Below are 19,988 nucleotides of genomic sequence, written 5' to 3' on the forward strand. Positions count from 1 at the left end.
ATCTGGGAAGCCGTCGGGGTACAGTTGCGTCTTCTCCACGGAGCCCCGGGGGAGGATGAAAGAACCAGGAACTCTTCAAAAGCCACAGGATCCAGAGCAGGTCCTGAAGTGTGAGGCCCCAGGGGAGTGTCCGCAGCCCAGACCTCAATCACAAGTCAGCACGTGATGTCCCTCATGGAAGTCCCCACTGGTTCCCATGAGCTCAGGATGCCCTCACCAGCAGCGCATGACCCTGGGAAAACCGAGTCTCTTTGAAGTGCCACCAGCTCCCCCAGCCGCAGTGCGGTCATAGCCGTGGCTTCTGGAAGGCTTCTCCACTGCTGCCATTCTCCTGGCAGAGCAGGCTCCCAACCCCAGCTGACGGTCTCCCACCATCCTCGCCGGCCGTCCAGATCTCCACGGGGTCTGTGAGCGGGTCCGTGCCTCTGCCCGTTTTCTGCGTTCCCCGTCTTTGTGGGGCTCATGAGACAGAGTCTGGTGCGTTCAGATCGCGGCTCTCCCGGACTCCTAACCCGGGCCCGGGAGGGAACCCTGACTGCTGCGCCCCTAGCAGGGGTGTCTGTGGGGGAGGGGGGCCGGGTGGGGACCCCTGAGGTGCCGTGCTTGGGTGTTTTGGTGGGTCATCATCTTTTCCTGTAGCTCAGGCTTTGCTAGACCTTCCGCAGACACCGGTCCTGCTGTCTGCTCGTCTCCGCAGAGCACGGACGTCCTCTTCCCGGTGCAGTTCCCTGTGGCTCCGCGTGTCCCTTGGGAAATGGCGCTCGCCTGTCCCCTCCTTCTGCTCCTTGGTCCCACGCAGCACTCTTGCCTCCTAGCATGGCCGCCCACTGCCGTCAAGGCCCTCCCTCCACTGTGCGCACCCATGCAACCATGTGTGTCCAGTACCTTCTGCGTGCCTGTGTTCTGGAGGCACTGCCAGTAGCCGTGCTGACTGCAGCAGGCTGCTTTCTCATCCATGGGGATTGTCAGTGCAGCGGCAGAGACGGATGACAAATGCAAACGATTATACGGTATCCTGGGTAGCCCAGAGGTGTCGTGAATAAACACAAACCCGGAAGGGCAGGAGCATGTCTCTAGATAGGGTCTCCTACATTTGTCCCTGAGGATGAGGGAACCCTTGAGGTGAGATTTGGAAGGCGACAGACTTGCTGAACAGCCGATGCTGTTTGAATTGAGATCTGAGTGAGGTGTAGAAGGGAGCCATGAGAAAAGCTGGAAACGAGTTTTATGGGAAGAAGTGATGTGCAAAGGCCCTGTGGCAGAACTGGGTTGGACGTGTGAGAGAGGCCAGTGTGCCTGAGTTTGTGAATCAACAGAGAGTGTGACATGAGTGGAGACTACAGTGACCAGCAAGGCCCCTTGGTGGATGGAGTTTGGGATTTGGAGACATGAAGGACAGTCACTTGCTTTTGCACAGTTGAAAGGGCCACACTTATTCATGTCTTCTGTCTGGGTGTTCCCCACATACAACCTAGAAACTGGCGCACAGCAGGCATACCTGGATACTTGGGAATGAAAGAACAATTCTGACGTCTGTTCCAACAGAACCGCTCGGGTTCTGACAGAAGGTGTGTCACTGGCATGAATAGACCTTCAGAACGACGCTGTTGGCAAGAGTAATTCCCCTGATTGGCTCCCACTTTCCCCCTGAAACCTCATGGCATCAGCCATGAAAAGACAATTTTTTTTAAAGATTTTTATTTGACAGAGATCACAAGTAGGCAGGGAAGCAGGCAGAGAGAGAGGGAGAAGCAGGCTCCCCGCTGAGCAGAGAGCTGGATGCGGGACTTGATCCCAGGACCCTGGGATCATGACCTAAGGCTTAATCCACTGAGCCACCCAGGCACCTGGTGAAAAGACGATGTAGAGGTGTTTTTGTCTGGCAGGGGCTGGTGGTCTCCACCCAGGTGGACCCTTCCTGGGCTTGAGTGCAGGTGGCCCGGGGGCCGTGGGGTCCTGTTGGCCAAGGCAGCGCCCCGCAGCAGCTGCCCCCGTGGTCACAGCGGGCCGTGATCTCGCACTCCCCCGTCAAACAGCAAAGGGTTCTGAAGCGGCCCCGTCTTGCGCCGCTGGTGCGCATTCGGGCCACAGCTGTCCTGCGGTAGGCCCAGGTGCACACATGGCTCCCGGTGCGGAGACCTGGGAGAAGGGACGTGGGGGCTGAAGGTGCCCGCAAGTCATGCACCAGTGGCCCACCAGATCCCCTCTGAGATGGCGGCACCATCACAGGCTTTTCTCTCTTTTTTCCTCCCCAGGTTCTGAGGCCAGCACGGTGAAATCCATATCACCCTTGAGCCCCGCCACAAAAGGGAGGTTGACTCTGTTCCCCAGCCCCGGGAGACCTGTGAGGGGTGGGACGGGCGTCCAGATGCCACGCTCTCAGCCTCTGTTTCTCGGTCCTCTGTGTCCTGCCCCCAGATGTGCTGCCTCCACCCCATCAGGGTTTCCTCCCAAGGAGTCTCTGCCTAGAAGATCCGCGAGCACGGTTGGGAGCGCAAGAGGAGCGGCTTCCCCGGTCACTCGTGGCCCTTCATTTTTCTGAGGGGACCGCCTGCGACGGGCGCGCAGATCCGGCCAGAATTTGAATAAACCAGCGCAGCTGTAACTGAGCCCCCGCCTGCTTGCGTGCTCCTGTCCGAACCCCCATGGGTGGCGCTCTTGAGCCCAGTGTGGACGTGGCCAGGTAGGGGGTTCCAGGGGGCTGCAGGAGGACTGTGGCACCCTTCAGGCTCCAGGTCTGTGTCCCCCGCGCAGTCGTCAGTCCTGTGCTACGCGGGGACACGGTCTGAGCAAGCTTGGGAACCCACTGTGGATTGCCGCGTGGGCTGGAATCTTTCCATCAGCAGGAATCTGTGCGTGTTTTTATTTCTGGGCAAAAGTGTTTATCGCGCCCCGAAGCGGCTGGTCCCGTGGGTCCCTGTGCACGAAACCCAGACACTGATGCCTCCGTTCACCGCAGGCAGCTCCACCACGTGACCCCTCCCTTCGTGCCGGCCTACTCACGATTGCTTGAAGCTTCTAGAGTTGTACTGTCAGAGAGTCACTTCCTGGCAGGGGGGACTCTGGGCACGGCTGGACTGTGGTCAGGTGCCCAGGGCTGTGCACTCCTAGTGGTGACCCGAAGCATCTCAGAGCTTCACGTGTCCACGTGAGGCTGCCTTCTTACTCCGTGTTGACATCCTGTCTCTGCCGGCGTCTGCAGCCCCCCTTCTGCGTGAGGCCTCCCCCGCCCCAGCCTGAGGCCAGCCCACCCCCAACGTGGACACAGAGATGCCCGCTGCTTGCTCTCCCGGCCTCCCCACGCCTGCAGCAGGACAGGGGACCCAGCCGCTGCGCCCCCGTGACAGGCCAGGTCAGAAACAGTGCCGGGAGCAGCGACGACAGCGTGTCTGCGAGGCCGGCCACGGGCCGCTGTGAGCCATGGGCAGCTCCCCGCATGTGATCCGGCCCGTAGCCCGTTCTTGCCTGTGTGACCGCCAGGTCTGGTTCTCCGACAGCCCTTGGAGGGCCCATGCCCTGCTTTAGTCTTCTCGGCTGGCCACGAGCCAGAATCAGGCTCAGAAGCACGCACGTCAGATGGACGTGCCCCGGGGTCTGCTTCACAGCTGGGGGCGGTGGGACGGGGGCCAGAAGGCACCTCCCTCCTCACGTCCCCGTGGCAGCACCAAGCGAACCACAGATGCACCGGGGACGCGTACGGAGCCCAACCGGCCCGGCTGTGAGGAGAGGCGCCCGCAGACGGAAGATGAGATGAGATGGCAGCAGGCAGCACGGTTTGAAGCACTTATCTATCCGGCGGGTGCTAGAGACCGCAGGGGTGCGAGGGGCCATGATCCAGGGCTGGGAAAGCAGAGATGGCGTGGGATGGAGGTTTTCAGAAAGGCGAGGCGCCTGGGAACCCTGAGGCTGGCTGGGCTGGACTCGCCGTGGCTCCTGCATGTGACTTGAGCTCCCTGACAGCACAGGCAGCTCATCGCACTTCCAGGTCCCTTACAAGGACCCTGCTAACACCCCCTCCCCTTTGTCTACCGAGTCTCATCTGCGTAGACTCCCCCCAACCCTGGCTGTTTGCCTGGGGTCTCTCGGAAACTGCGGGTTCCTCATCTGAGCCCTTCTCAGGAGCTTCCGAGTGTCTGCAGTAGGTGACACTGTTCAGAGCAGCGTCCCGCCCTCTCCCCGGCCGTTTCCCACGCCCTGTCCACATCCTGCTGCACATGGAAATGCGCCCCCTGGCGGGGCTTACCTTGTGGTGGATGAGACGTTTCAGAGGAATGGGAGCTGGACTGGGAAAAACCAACATCCGGCCATGTCCTGAGAGCTCCGCAGGTTCCCCCATCCTGCACTCCGTCAGCGGCACCCACAGCCCCTGGCGGCCGGACGCCTTCCTGCTCACATGGGGCACACGCAGCCCGACACAGGATGAGGGCATGTCCCATCCGGTGTGAACTGCCCTAAGGCTGTGGCTTCCTCCAAAGCCACGCGTCACACCGCCTCCATCCCCAGGACCCCAACATGCCCTGTGCTCTCCCCATGGCCGTGCTTGCCCCCAGGTTGTTCCCGGGACCTTCAGCTTCTGAACCGGGGGGACGTGCTTGGTCTACTTGGGAGTCGTCAAAACGCAGCAGCAGCCGTGGGCCACGTCCCCCACAGCACCAGAGCCCCAGCTGTCTGCTGTGATCTGGTGCACGGTCACGTTGCAGTTGGCGGGAAGGGCGCCGTGACCTTCTCGGAGACTGATCTGGCAGAGAAGTGCTTGAACAGCACTGTGCCGCCCCTCCCCACCCATCTCCTTACTAATCGTGGGGACAGCAATACCCCATCATTCTGGAGCGCCTGCCGAACGACCGAAGTGACGTCAGCAGCTGTCGGCGCGTGGCACAGACCGGACGGTCAGCCTCTGCCGAAGGTTCGTGTGCATTGTGCAGTCCCCTACGTGCTGTGATTCGGGGGTTCTCCAGGTGGCTCAAAGCTAGCCCTGGAACTCAGACCCCACCAGACCCACCTGCCAAGACCCTTCTCCTGGGATGGTTTCCAGCCGCCAGCCCCAGATGACACAGTGAAGGCAGGACCCGTGGAAACGTGCCCACACCGCAGAGCTCTTGGCCGTGGCTGGGCTGCAGTTCCTCCTGCACTGGGAGCTCGTTCCCATGGCCCCGTCCACCAGAGTGATCCTGGAGGGACGCACGTGACTTGTTTCCTTGGGAAAACGCAGAATCTGGTTTTCCTTCGTGTCAACCTGGGCCGGAGGATCTACCCCGCGAGAGCAAGAAAGCACACCCACCAAGTTCTCTAATATCAAAATAGAGCAATTTATTCAAGACACTGAGTATGATCGTTTGATTCTCTCTGGAAACAAAGGAGCTATGATGTTCACGGTGACTCTCAGCGCGTGAGGGTGAGTGGGCCAGAGGACAGAACGGGCGGATGTGATGGGACGGAACCGAGAAGACGCAGATGGGACCACATCTGGCTGTACGTCTGACACAGACAATAAAAACGGCAGAAGCCAGAATTCAAAACCTTAGTGAGTGGCCAAAGGAACATTTCTGCATATGACAAGAAACATGATTTAAAAGAGAAAAAGAAAAAGGTGCAACAGAAGGTTAAAAATAACAACAAAGCAAACCCTTACATCTGACAAAGTGCACTTCACTTGGCTCCATGATCTCGGTTCAGAAAGACAAGACAAACGTCACATCCTGGGTACCATGTGGGGTCAGCAGCTGGACACCCTGTCCCCGCTGGCCCTCTCGGCCCCTGCTGCAGGGCAGCATCCCCTTGCCAGGTGGACTTGGGGAACATGCTCTTGGTCACTTGAAACCCAACCTCGGATCCTGGGCAGCAGCGTCATGTTACTGTGATTGCAGAACCAAGGTTCCATCTGGTCCCAGAGACGGAAGCATTTACCTGCGATCTCAGCGCCATCAGCAAGGACCAAAAGTGCGTTGTCCCACGGGCCATCCCGCGAGGACGGAGGGGGCTCTACTGGCTTCCTGGCCACAGGGCAAATGTGGGAGGATCCATGGATGACCGTCGTTGTGCCGAGGGCGGGGCTGGATGGAAGGGGCCAGGCAATCATGGTTGATCCCTGTTCAGGCCCGTGGGGAGCGCCTGTGCCGTGGCGGCTCGGGACAGCCGGGGATGCACACAGTTGGCCTCCATCCTCTCCAGCTTCGTTCCTTCCTGCACACGGGGGTCAAGCCTGTGTCATACGAGGCCTTGTAGCCCTTGGCTACAAGTGGCTGTGTGTCCTCCAGAGGCTGACGCCTGGGCTCCCGACCTCCCTGTGAAGATTACCTAGTGAACCCCTTCCAGGATGTCCTGACCACAGGGCTCCCCTCAACAACGTACTCTCTGTACAGGTGCACGGCACCTTGCACAGGGAGTCAAGAGGGTATTGGTCTGGACCCCCAGCGAACCGCGTCCCAAACGCAGGGAAGCCTTGGGGCCAGCAAGTCCCCGTCTGCTCTCTCGAAAGAGGGGAGTGAGGACTGCGTGGGACTCGGACCCCTGGGCTAAGCACTAAGGCACCAGAGCCTGAATGAAATCCCGTCGTCCACAGAGCACTTTCTGGGTCTCGCGCAGACGGGGCGCGTGGTACTCCGCTATCCAAGCCAGTTAGTATCCAAGCCAGTTAGTGAGCCTAACTGGCTCACTCTCCAGTCTGGTAGCTGGGCCCGGCCCATTCCAAGTTGCACAGAGAGCCCGGGCCCTCCCTGCCTGTGGGGCTTCCGCGGTGTGGATGGGTGCCACCCTCTGACAGACATCCCGTGTCTCTGCTGGGACACGCGACCCAGCGGATGCCTGCCCATGACCGGACCCTTTCCCCCAGGCCCGGCCAACTTCCTCATCCCTTCCTGTTCCTGCCGGGAAACAGATGGTGAAGGGCCTTCTCTTCCACTCCTTCCCCGCTGCTCACTGAAAAACTAGGTCTGTGTCCGGTTATGACGACAAGAGTACAAAGGTCACCTGATCCAATGAAAGGAAACTCCTCTAGGAACACAAAGCCATGTTTAATTTTTTAAAAAACAGTAAAAGGACTCATTAAAAAAAAATCTTTCTCCTATTCTCTTGCAGGAGAAAGAAATTATGAAGACAGCTGAAATTATTAGCGACGTTTCTACCTATGTAATTCACCTCCGGGACCGAGCATCTGCCTTCCCCGTTCGTTTCTGTCACTGGGAGATCCTGGAGCCTTTTATGTCCTCGTGGCAAGGACAGGCCACCTTGCTCTCTGTTTCTGTAGTGCCACCCACGAGCTGTCCAGGGGACACTGAGCCCAGCTGCAAGCTGTGATGGCGTCTTCAATGCCATCTGGTTTGGGGAATGCTTCTTGTCAGAGGGCCCTGCCGTCCCGCTCTCCCGCCAGCTTCAGGGGCCCGCACACCTGGCAAGATGCAGGGCTTGTGTCCGAACCAGGAGGCGCTGGGCTTTCTCCCAGGTGGGAGGGTGAGCTCGCGACCCACGCACAGGACTGACTTTTCCCACCCACACTTCTAACCACCATTCACAAAGCTGAAGGGAAAGGAAAAAGCGACTTCAGACCCTGCCTGTGTCTTCCTAGAATCTGTTTAAAATATGAATCACACAAAGCTCTCTATCTCTGATGGCCATTTTTAGGATTTTAAAATTGTTTTAACATAAAAATATTTTTTTTTTCCAAAAATACTCCAGGCTCTCTCCTTATAAGTATTTTTTCTCCTGTAAAAAGTCCCCCTGCCCCGCCTGCTTACATAAAGCACTTAGTATGCGCCGAAAGTGCCCTTGAGACCCAAGATGTGAAGCAACTGTGGAAAGGGACAGAGAGCAAGCGAGCGAGGGGTGGGGGGGCGGGGGGACAGCCGTATATCCAAGATTCCGTCGCAGTGTCCACAAGGCAGCCTGATCGAGGCTGGACGGCGCACCGAGACTACACGGAGCAGGGGGAGGGGTACAGGTGTGGGAGCAGACAACGGGGGAAAAAAGCAACAAACCAGAAACAGTTTCCACCTCAGACCTAAGGCCCTCAGAGGACAGGATTCCAGCCAACAGAAAAACCACCGGACAAAGAAGGATCTAGAAAATAGAAAGTGTTGGGATTTCAAAGTCGTGCATTTCATCAGTACAAACTGGTCTTTGAACATCCGGTGTGAGAACTGTAGTGTCCAAATTCTTAGGGAAAAACCCGCCACATGGGGGAGACTCCCCTCCTCCCCTTTGGTTTATCACAGCATTTTTCTCGTTTTTCTTTTGGCACAGCTTTTTTTTTTTTCCTCCTTTTCTCCTCTCGGCCATCAGAGCCCGTCTGTTCTGGATGGAAACTAAACCACACGCCGTTGAGCTGGTGGCTTCGTGCTTCCCAGGCTGAGTGCTGTGGGTGGAAACCGTTCTTTCCCCCTTCGATAGGACTGTGTGTTTCTGTCTTAAACGTCTTGATGAAGGTTACGAAAAAACAGAGACTCCCGTGGGCAGGGATGAGCTGATTTCCAAGTACACTCTAATCCAAGTCAAGTTCGTCCAGCTTCGGAGCGGGTAGACTGTGTCTGGCGAGCGCTGCGACCTCACACGTTCACTGCTGGTCCGTGAGATTTCTTTTCTGAAATAGTTTGTGTTTATTTCCGAAGATCTAAAACACACACCTAAAGGAAACAGGAAGTGTCTTTTATTTTCACAGACAACACTGGGATGCCTTTTGAGCCCTTGGACCAAATGTGCACCTGTGCACCTGTGTTTTGTAAATAAAGTTTTATTGGCACACAGTCATGAAGATTCAGAGAACCTCGAGTAAGAGGCTGATGTCTGAGCACATGACCGACCAATCCCCAGCAAATAGCACTGCACGGAAAAGTCAGGTCAAGGGCAGTGCTGGGAACAAATGGCAGTGGACGCTTATGTAATGGGGCAGATGAGAAGCCTGAGCACACGCACGCTGGGAGCAGTGGGGGCCCACGCTGACACTCGGAAAGCCTGTCCCCTGCTGCCCCCCTGCCTCGGAGCTGAAGTGCAACAATGACTCAAAAAGCGAGCCATCTGATGGGACCAGAACAGGACCACTGGGAGCCAGGAGACCTGGGGAAGGAAAGGCCATGCCTTTACCACCCCAGGGCCCAGGTCGGGCACCAGGATGGAACTGAGGCAGGAGCAAGTTTCTCAGCTTCAGCCCCAGTGCCACGGAGGGCCAGCGGCTTCCCGGCTGTAGTGGCTGTCCTGGCACCGTAGGAGGCTTCGCAGCACTCCCTCTCCAAAGCAGGGACAACCACAAATGCCTCGGACATTGCCCAGCGTCCTCAGGGGGACAGAATCCCCACAGCTGAGAACAGCCAATCTCCCCGTGAATGTGAACCAGAGTGACGACCCGGGAGGGAGGAGGAGTGGGCCATGCTCACACGGGGCCCGCCCTGTGGGTTCCAGCCCAGAACATTCCTTCACCCCAGACACATTCCTTCCACACCCACTGTGTGTCAGGCCCCCTGATCACAGCCCCCGGCCATTGCAGGTAGCTGTTCACCCACCACATAGCTTTTCCATTTGCCACCCTCGCCCCGCCCTTCCCACCAGCCCCAGGGGCCGCTTACAGAACCGTCGGACGCGCTGGCGCCCACTTTGTCCCCACGTGCGTTCCAGCACACCTCAAAGATGCCGCCGGTGCCTCGGTAGCTGTGCACGAGACTCCCGGTCTGCAAAGCAAAGCCGCCGTTACTAGCAGGAAAGCGCACACGGTGCACAGGCATGCCAGCATGAGCCACTGCTCTGGACGGGACCCTGAGATGCTTCTGCACCGTGACATCACGCACAGCCGGTCCCTCCAGACACACACAAGTCCCAACACTTTTCAGGGAACTTTCTGGTGGCTGCAGATCCTGCCTCTCAAGACCTCCTACCCCTGAGAGTTTACATGAGACTGTGGCCCTGGCCTCGCCTAGACACAGCAGGCCATGGCGACCCTGGCACCCCTCCCCGCCCGTGACCAACAATGCCGCGTAGACAGGGGCAGCTGTTCCTGGGAGATGGGAACCAAGAAGAGACAAATCAACAGTGTTCCAGGTTTGTTTTGTGTTTAGAGGGGGCCTATCTCATGGAGAATTAAAGTGAACTTTAAAATGTCTCAAAGAGAATTAAAGTGAACTTTAAAATGTCTCGCCTGGGTGACTCAGGTCAGGGTCCCAGGGTCCTGGGGTGGCACCCCGCACTGGGCTCCCCACTCAGTTGGGAGCCTGCTTCTCCCTCTGCCCCTCCCCCCACTGTATTCTCTCCAGCTCTTTCTAAAACAGAAGTCTGAGAGGGGGTGCCTGTCTGGCTTAGCCAGTAGACAATATGACCAATGACCATGAGGTCGTAAGTTCAAGCTCTACGTTGGGTGGAGAGTTTAATTAAAAAAATAAACGGAAGCACCTGGGTGGCTCAAATCTGTTCAGCATCTGCCTCTGGCTCGGGTCATGATCCTCAGGGTCCTGGGATCATAGCCCTGTATCAGTCTCCCCAATCAGTGGGAGTCTGCTTTTCCCTCTCCGTCTGTCTTTCCCCACCACTTTGGCTCTCTTGCTCGCTCTTTTCCTCTCGTTCTCTCTCAAAAAAAAAAAAAAATCTATTAGACTATTTAATAAAATCTTTACAAAAATAAAATGTCTCCAAGAGTGTTGTGATTTATACAGAGGGGAGGATTGGATCTGACGAGTTTCTGACAGCAGACAGCACCTAAGGACTGATGTCACTTTACAGATCCGTCGAGCAGGACTTCTGCAAAGTTTCATGTACGGGCTCTGGCACGCTGTCCCTGGGATGTGTGTTCTCCAGGAGGCCTATCCAAGGCTGTGAGGCTCGGCTTGGTGTCAGGCTGGCTCCACAAAGGGCCCACTGTCGCCTCTCCTTCCCCAAGAGGGTGTGGCTTATGTAAGGCAGTCCCTGGGAAACCTGGGGTCTCACTGGACCCCTGCACCCTTATGCTCGTTACCTTGGCCCATCCACCACTTCCTCCTGCCCCAAGGGGGAAGAGACACAGACTTGAGACATCCGAATATCAGCCGAGCCCAGGGAAGCAAGAGGGTAGGTCACACAAAAAGGGGAGCAAGGAAGCCATCGGATCCATCCTGAGATCCAACAAAATGGATTGCAGCCGATTTTCAAGGACTCCCACCATACCACCGTCTCCTTCCATGAGGAGAACCAAGAGCTGACTGCCCAAGACGGTACTCTGTACTCTGCGAGTTCCTGTCCATTCTAGTGTCTATGTTCAGACCTCTGCTGTCCTCAGGCATGGCCAGAGAGACCTCCAGTGGCTACACTGAATCAAATACCGTCTCCTTTCCGTTCTGAGAATGAGACAACCCATTACTGGCCTGTGCTTTGCTACCCAAACACAATGGCACAAACACAGCACACCGGCGCTCCTTCAGACTCCTTCATTTGCTCTGGGGGCCACGGGATGTGGTGCGGTGCAGGGGAGGTCAGGCCTGGCCTTGGCCCAGCTGGCTGGCTCCCAGAAACCTCGGATGGGGACGCCCCTTTACCCCCCAACCTCAGCATCTGCAGGGCTGCATCTTTGCACCTGCCCGTGCCCGAGACAAGGATGAGGCAGGCCGTGTTTGATGCCCAGAAGCTGAACAAGTAGAAGATGGGGGTAACCCTTGGGGAGAAGACCCACGGCCCCCATGGGGCACAGGGCACGTGGCCCAGAGCCGGGGGTCTGCCTGCGGAGGGAGGGCTGGCTCCACGCCTTTGCCTGCGGCAACTCATCCTTACTAAGCTCCAACTCCCCAGCTGCTGCCCCCAGCCCGGGTCCCCGGAAATGCTGTCTGGGCCCTCCGTTCGGCAAGGCCGGGGTCACAGGAATCGCGTTACCTGAGTACTCCAGATGTGCACACACTTGTCAAAGGAGCCGCTGGCCAGGTACTTGCCGTCAGGGCTGAAGGCCACACTGTAGACGGGCTCCTGGTGCTTGGTCAGCGTGTGGGTGCACACCCCCCGCTCCACGTCCCACAGCCGCACCGTGGAGTCGAACGAAGCACTGCGGGCGGGAGACAGCACGTCACCGCGGAGAAGCCCGGCGGGCTTTCCGCCTCCCTAAGACATTTGACGGGGAGCACGAGCTCCTCTTTCAAGCTCTTATGTGTCCGGAGATAACAAACAGGCACGACTCCCCCAAAACATGAGTCAGACGTGTTGAAAACAAGGCCATGGTTCTCAAACACATCTTTCTTTCCTTCCTTCCTCCCTCCCTTCTGTCCCGGGCTGTTACTAGGGACACAAGCTGATACCCACATGAATTTCTCACTGCATTTCCTACAGATATGAATGATAAATACTTTTATAGCACAATTACCGCATTTTCTAAAATGCTCTCGTAATCTGAAACATAACATCTATTGTCAGCAATTAAAACAATACCCATCATTTGGAAAAAGGGCAAGTGCCATAAAACTCAACCCAACAGGAATGAAATAACAATCACGTCCAAATACACGATCCCACTGTCAAGTGCTGCAGAGCTGGGTATCTTCCACCGTGGAAGGACAAACACAGACCATGGCTGTTACCTGGCATCGTGTCTCTCCGCAGGTACGTTCCCCTCCTACCTGTTCACTAAAAGGACCATTTATGCTGATCCCGAGTACTGTGTAACATGGAAGTACCTCTCGGACCATCAAAACTGATGGCGGTATATTCTTTCGCACACGCATTTACAACACTGACCAGAAATAAAGAATTATGATTGTCGTGTTCTTGTGGTACTAGGATCTCTGTGGATGTAGGACTCCCTTCCAAGACTTTCTAAGCGATGGTCCTGGGTCAAGCACTTGCAGCAAATGGGAGTCCTCACTGCTCGGCGAGGCTGCGCACCCCACTGCTACATTGCTAGTGTGTACCTTCTCCCTGATTGCCACCCGTTGCCTGTGCCCACAAGTCCCCTCCCCACCACTGCCGGAGCAAGCCCCGGGCTGCTGCAGGTCCCGGAACATCCCTGCCAAGTCGCCTCTCTCCCACACCGCTTCCAACTGCAGTCTCCAGACACCCTATGACCCTGGCATAAAGTCTGAGAATCTCTTCAGTTCGTCTCCTAAATGCTCCTTTGAAAACACAGCACCTAGAGTTCAACGTTCCCTCCTGCCTCTCGAGTGAACCCCAGTTCTGGCCTGACTGGCCATGCCAGTCCTCCCAGTGCTGCGCCCCTAGGGCCATCACTCTATTGGGCTGGTCAGGTCTCGCTGGAGCTGGGGAGCCCTGTGTCCTTGCTCCCAGTGCGCTCCCTTGCTGCTGCTGGAAGGGGAACCAAGTAACCACACCCGATGTCCACACTGAGCTCTGTTTCCTTGCTCTGTCTTAACAAGAACCTTCACCAAAGCCCAGTGTTCAGAGCCTGGACATCAGCACCTCCTGCCAGCCTCACGGTTCAAACAATCCCTACCCTCAAGTCAGGTGTCACCTCAGTGTTCTGGGCACTTTCAAAGTGAGCTCACTATGTCCCTTAGCTTGGAAGGGCACACACGAATTGGCCATACACCTCAGCGAAATCTCCTGTTCTCTCTGTATACGACTGGCTCTTACTGGCCCCATGGCCAGCTCCGCCCCAGTGAGCAAGGCTACGTTTAGGAACAGCACCCGGGGTTGGGGGCTGGCTGTCCTTTACCTTGCTAGCATGATGTTGGAATTTGGGTTGCTGGTGGCAGGCCCGGTGGGACTCCACTTTATGGTGTAGATCTCTTTGCTGTGAGCCTGAAGGTCATGGATGCACGTGTCCTGCTTCATACTCCAGATCTGGAGAATGGTAGAGGGACCGTGTGAGCAAATGCCGTATCTCCGGCCAGGGGCCATTGGCCATCACTCACGCCACAGGCTCCTGCGACACGGCCGCGCCTGTGAGCAAGGCCATGGGGGAGGGAAGGCGTGTCAGCAGGACCCTCAACGCATCAACAGGAGTTAGCCGCAGGCCAGTGACGTCCAGTCAGAAACGGGAGACAGAGCACAGAGGCAGAGAGAGGGCCGGGCACAGCGTCATCTGCAGAAGAGCAGGGAACACAAGCTCTGCGCCATGTGTGCGCGGCTGTGCGGATCAAAAACCCATCATCTCGGACCACGTTACCTTTAAGGTCATATCATCAGAGCAGGACGCCAGCAGCATTCCGGAAGGGTCCCATTTGATGGCATTGACCTCGTTCTGAAAAAGAGCCAAGGGTTTGAGAAAGGCGTGTGAGCAGGTACCATAGCCTTCCAGCAGGGGGCAGCAGAGCCTCGTCTGTGCCACAAAGAGCCTGCATTCAGGCGGCGTCTCAAGGATGCCACCGGAAACTGCAGACTTGCTGCTTTTCCCATCAGTTTCCTTTCTCTCGCTGCCTTCCACGTTTCCATAGAGCACAGCGGGACACCAAAGGCACTCTCACCTACGTTTCTCTAAGAAAAGAAAATCACTCCTAGGGAGTCCGATGAATTTACATTCAATCCACGGCAGCGCAGAAAATGAGTAAGACCCTGGTTATCCTAAACGAACTTTGAAAATCGCTTTCCTACATGCTTTCATTTTTTTTAAAAAAAGATTTTATTTATTTTTGGGGCGCCTGGGTGGCTCAGCGGGCTAAAGCCTCTACCTTCGGCTTAGGTCATGATCTCAGGGTCCTGGGATCGAGCCCCACATCAGGCTCCCTGCTTCCCATCCCCTCTGCCTGCCTCTCTGCCTACTTGTGATCACTGTCAAGTAAATACATCTTTAAAAAAAAAGACTTTATTTATCTGACAGAGAGATCACAAGTAGGCAGAGCAGCAGGCACATGGAGAGAGGGAAGCAAGCTCCCCGCTGAGCAGGGAGTCTGGCACAGGTCTCAGATCCCAGGACCCTGAGATCATAACCCGAGCAGAAGGCAGAGGCGTAACCCCCTAAGCCACCCAGGTGCAACCCCTACAGCTGCCTCCTGTCTGAATCCATTACAAGACCCCTCTCTTTGTGCTGGCACAGTGGGCAGTGGAAGGCAAAGGTTTAAGAGCTCAGATACACAGGAGGGTTTCATCCAGGATGAAGACGGGATCGACCATCTTGAACCAGGGGTAACTGTTAGGAATACACCTGTAAACAAAATCCCTGCCGCGGGGGGGGGGGGGGACAAGGGGCTAGATACCCAGAGCAAACAGCAAGTAGGCCAGGTGCCACAACCCGGCACGGGCAGAAAGTTCCAGCAAGCAGCTGCAGCGCGCTGTGGGGAACAGAAAGCAAAGAGGCTGCAGCCAGCCTGCCAGTCCTGGGCACCAGATGACCCAAGGCCGAATCCTGCAGGGTGCAGGCCCAGGCCCCCCGAGGCATGGCTGGTTCTAAAGGACCTGGCTGTGCTTCTGTACGGAGGTGGCGGTGAGGCGCCGGGCCTGGAGTGGGCACCGTGGCGAGGACTGGTGGGAGCAAGGTCGTGGGTCTCGCCGCTTTCCAGCAGCATCACTACAGCCCGTGTAGGGTCCCACTCATGCCTGTCATCCCAGCCTGACAAATGCTTGATTTCTAACCTACAATTAATAATTTCCCACTCTGAAGTCCTCTGATTTGGATAAATTTTATGGTCATATTACTTGTTAAGGACACTGAGCTTTGAATGGCATGACGTGGAGAAGTGACAAGGCCATGTCTGTTCCACACAGCATGGACCGTGGACAGCCTGGGGAAAAGGGAGGAAGGACGCCCGGGAGGCCCAGGAGCAGCCTCCTGAGTGGGCTAAGGGAGGACGGAGCGGCTGGACTAGAGACGGGTGTGTGTACATGTGTGCTCACACGTATGCACGAGAACGTGCATGCCGGACCCCATGGGAACCCGGGGCCCAAGGAAGGCACTGCCCTGGGGACGGGCTCAGCCAGCACAGGCAGCCTCAGGGGCTCTGGCCACAACCAATGAGGAGACCCTATGGATTCATCTCTCCGTGCCCAGGAGTGTGGAGCCAGGCCCACTGACTGTCCCCAGCTACACCTCTCGAGAAGGGCACTCTCCTCTCCCGTGGTGGTGTTTTCTCCACTCTTCTGCAACCCAAGCCACGATTCCCAGGAGGCACCCAGGGATGGCTCACATCCAGGGATGTCCCACTCGGTCTCAGGAGGAAAAACTACATTTAGCTTGTGTCTCGTGTGAAATGCAGAGTGGCAAGAAGCCCCATTTACAAATGTTATGGGAGTGAGTCCTACGAGGGACAACGGAAGCCGCGGAGACCTCTACTGAAAGTTTGGAGAGAGTGTAGCGTCAGGGGAGAGAGGAAGAGACAGAAAACATGAAGGAGGGGCGTCGGTTTAGAGACAAGAGATGGTAACGGGATTGCTGAGGCCTGCGCTCCAGAAGCAGGGGTGTCCGTGGAAATGAGCTGGTGCTGAGGACAGCGGTGTTTGTCAGGCAGGTTTCCCAGGAGGGCTGGGGGCGGGGGTGGTGGTGGTTCGGAGACTTCAGGGATCTGGTCTGGAAAAGTGACCAGATCCGCTGTGCCCCACACCAAGGAATCTGATGAGCCTTGAAGCTTCCTGGATCAGGTGCGGGTATTTTCTACCACATTTAGGAAAAGTGGCCGTTAACACTTCAGATGATTTTTGTGTTCTCTCTCCCCTCTCCCCACTGCACATACCAGCTTCGTACAGCCCATGGGTCACGAAGCCTTCTGAGAAAGTCTGCTCGGGCTTCTAGCCATTCTGTAAATCAGCTCGTTTCTAGGAGCCCGCAATCTCCCACCTGCTGCTGAGCCCCCCTGCCCAAGAAGATTTCCCGTTCAGACCTCACAGTCCTCAGTTCTCACAGTGCACCGGCTGTCTGTCAGGAAGACAGATTTCCCTTCTCTGCCAGTGCTCCCCATCCACTCGCCCATTACAGGCACCGTTTCCCTTACGTCTCTGCACATTTTCACAGCAGCCACTTTAAAAAAAGTCCTCCCGGCAGAATCGAGCCCCTGCCTCGTCTCAGGGTCGGTCCTGGGGCTGCTGCCTGCCCACAGTGGGGTGAATCCAGCCGCCAGCAATGCCACAAGGCAGCCTCTCAGGAAGTGGGGGCCCGTCGCCAGAAGTCACACTTACTGTGTGTCCTTGGAAGGTTTTGACCGGGCGGTCGCAGCCGAGTCTGCAGACGTGAATGCACATGTCGGTGCTGCAAGAGGCGAAGGTCGTGTTGTTCTGCCAGTCCACATCCAGGGCGGGCGCTGCGGGGCAGGGGACAGGGAGACACCTGCGCTGACCACGGGTGCGCACAGCTCAGCTGACTGAAAACCACCAGCAGCAGAGTCAAGAAGCCTTGGCTGGTGACACGATATGAGAATGTGCCCAGAGTGTGAAGACCTCTCCGTGCATGTCTGGGGCACCGGGCAGATGGCTCTGGGAGACACCACGACAGCTGCTGTGCCCTGTGGCCTCCAGAGTCTCTGGACCCCCAACATGGGGAGGAAGGGTTCAGGAGAACGTGCACTGCCTGCGCTCTCAGACCTTGCTGCTTCCAGAAATATCCCTGTGGTGGGCTGATGGGATTTGTTTTGATAGGAAGAAGAGATGACGAGATCAAAAGCATTTCCTATCCTATGTCCAAGATATCCTGATTTTTAAAAAAATCTCTTGCAACCCATTAATGCAGCCCATGATTCCTGGCACACTCCCTGGCCGGGCACAGCAAAAGGAAGGAACCAATCCCACTTGGTCTGAGGAATGAGGCCCCGAGCCGGACAGAGAGCTAAGGCCACAGAGGCTCTTGCCGACAACACCTCACCCGTGCTTCCCGAATTCCTGGGCCTCCCTCTGCATTCAGGGCATGCAACCCACGCACGTGGAAATGGGACGATCTAGGGGGCAGTTCTGGGGGTGTCTAGCACTTGCTCATAAAGATGAGCACCCGCTAACCCTTGCCATCTGGAGAGGGGACCCTCTGTACCTGCTGGCTGGTCCCCCTGTGAGTGGGCCCCTGCCAGCAGGACCTCCGGGGTTCCCAGGATTCATTCAGCCTGGGTAAGTGACGGGAAACAAGGCACAGCCACTCTGGGGTCCGCGTGCCCTCCGGCCCCACAAAGGCCAGTGAGGTTCAGCAGCCGGCCTACTACAGGCACAACCTGGCTGTCTTCGCTTTTTTTTTTTTTTAAGTCTAATTTTGAAACATTACTGTTGATGCCAGCTCCCCCAGAAGCTATATTTTCTGGCTCACAGGACAGGAGCATAACAGAAAGCTGATGCCAGGACAACGTGGGCAGGGGAGGGGCTTGCGGGGGGCTGGGCCCTTTTATCACACGGGGACTCTGAGCAACCACAGCCACAGTCAGATCTAGAACCTGCCATCGCCACCAAAAGTGCCCTCGTGCCGCTTCACACTCCCAGCACGCCCTCCCGGCCCCACCCCTACAGTCTGGCTGCACACCGGAGCTCTCCAAGTTCATCACCTGGATAAGGGCGTGTGAGATGGACTCACAGCAGGCGAGCTCCGCACACAGGCCTACGCCCCTCAGCCGCATGCCCGTGAACCCTACCCAGCTGTTGCGTGCCACCAGCCATCTACTGATAACTGTTCTTTTTGACTGCTTAGTGGTCGTCCGCCGTTAGGCTCCAAGCTAACGCTCCCCGCTGGGGGTGACGCATGGCGGCCCTACCGGGTGTTCAGGGGGAAACCTAACAAGGCAAAGCCATTTCTCAGGTCAACCCATCAAATCCGGACTTTCCAAATGCTGACTAAGCGTCCTCCTCAGAAGCCTGAACTACCTGTGTTTTGCTCTGAGAAGGAGCACACTTCCTTTTTTCTTTCATCTTACCATCTCGAACAGTCTCTAGCACTCTCCTTGACACTGGGGTGGGGGGGAGAGCAAACCACACCTGCATCTTACTGAACCGGCACGGGGCCGTACCCCATGACGGGGAGAACTATGGGTGAGGAGTCTCTCGATACGTAAGAAACACATGGGTGGTGTTCCCGGGCCAGTGGGAGAGAACCGGCCCTTCCACGGAGAGCCCTTTCAGGAAATCTTCAAAATGCTCTTGGAAATGTTACGTTCTGCTGAAAAACCATAAAGATTTATTTACTATATTGGGGGGGAAAGCAGAGGGAGCGAGGAAATGTGCTGGCAGACTCCGTGCTGAGCGTAGAGCCCGACATGGGGCCCAATCCCACAACCCTGGCGTCAGGGCCTAAGCCAAAACCAAGAGTCAGACGCTTTACCGCAGAGCCAGCCAGGTGCCCCACCCCGTACACGGATTCTCAGAGGTGTGAGGGGAATCCTACTGATGTTCACCTGGAGTGAAGGTTCCCTGGAGAGTGGAAGCCAGAGCTGGATTCAGGTATTCCCTCCAAGCACAGGGGTCAACACCCCTGCTCTTCTACAAGCCTGAGCCCATTACTATGTCCTCCCAGACAACAGAAGTCAGGACACATTTGGCATTTATGCCAGCACAGCACCAGGCTCCCATGAAGGACACAGTCACTTGCTACCGGTTCTGCCCCCAGGAGTAGAGGAGTAGAGGTGTCACCTGGCGACACACACAGACCCGGGCAGACTGGATTACCAGAGGTGGGCTTGTAGGGACACTGACTTCTTAAAGAGAAGGGATTTCCTGCTGGGGTGGTGGGCATGTTCTGGACTGTAGTAATGGTTCACAAGTAGCAGCTTTTACTGATGGTACCTGTCACGTGACCTGCACACCCTCCCTTGCCCCGCACCACGTAGGCTGGACTTCCAGGCTGCCTGTGTCTGGAGCCGACCCCAACTCCCTGCTCCCGGTGAGAACGTACACTCTGAATCCATTCAGCCACTTCCCCATCATGAGCGGTGTTAGATTATGGCCACACTAACAGCAAAATGCACCGGCACCCTGGAAACCTGGTGTGGACCCCGGGCTACGAGGACCCACGGGAGGGATGTGCTAGGTCTGCAAGAGGCAGGGTGTCAGCTGCAACCCCAGGGTCCCGCTCGGAGAAAGCACAGCTGAGGCATCGCGGGCAGTCGCAGGAGACTGGTGTCCATGTGCAGGAACCCGGTCCTGCTTCATGGAGTCTTTGGCTCCATCGGCACCCTGGACGCCCTATGGCCGCTGCCTGGAGCCCC

The 19,988-nt window shown here is 56.7% G+C and overlaps 1 protein-coding gene and 1 pseudogene across 6 annotated transcripts in view; one reads left to right on the forward strand and one right to left on the reverse strand.

The window, feature by feature from the left end:
• Positions 1 to 7,973, forward strand: part of LOC123935794 — a 42,395-nt pseudogene extending 34,422 nt beyond the window's left edge.
• A 254-nt stretch (positions 7,974 to 8,227) lies between these two features.
• Positions 8,228 to 19,988, reverse strand: part of LOC123935912 (F-box-like/WD repeat-containing protein TBL1X) — a 209,869-nt gene continuing 198,108 nt past the window's right edge. For all 6 annotated transcript variants that reach the window (XM_045996761.1, XM_045996763.1, XM_045996758.1 and 3 more), the window contains 6 exons: positions 16,996 to 17,117; positions 14,057 to 14,131; positions 13,604 to 13,731; positions 11,818 to 11,983; positions 9,555 to 9,656; positions 8,228 to 8,618 (listed from right to left, as the gene is read on the reverse strand). In XM_045996761.1, the coding sequence (XP_045852717.1) occupies positions 8,592 to 8,618; positions 9,555 to 9,656; positions 11,818 to 11,983; positions 13,604 to 13,731; positions 14,057 to 14,131; positions 16,996 to 17,117 (620 nt within the window). In that variant the 3' untranslated portion in view covers positions 8,228 to 8,591. The remainder of the gene's footprint in view (positions 8,619 to 9,554; positions 9,657 to 11,817; positions 11,984 to 13,603; positions 13,732 to 14,056; positions 14,132 to 16,995; positions 17,118 to 19,988) is intronic.

The sequence above is a fragment of the Meles meles genome, chromosome Y (assembly GCF_922984935.1).
Source record: "Meles meles chromosome Y, mMelMel3.1 paternal haplotype, whole genome shotgun sequence".
NCBI classification, from domain to species: domain Eukaryota; kingdom Metazoa; phylum Chordata; class Mammalia; order Carnivora; family Mustelidae; genus Meles; species Meles meles.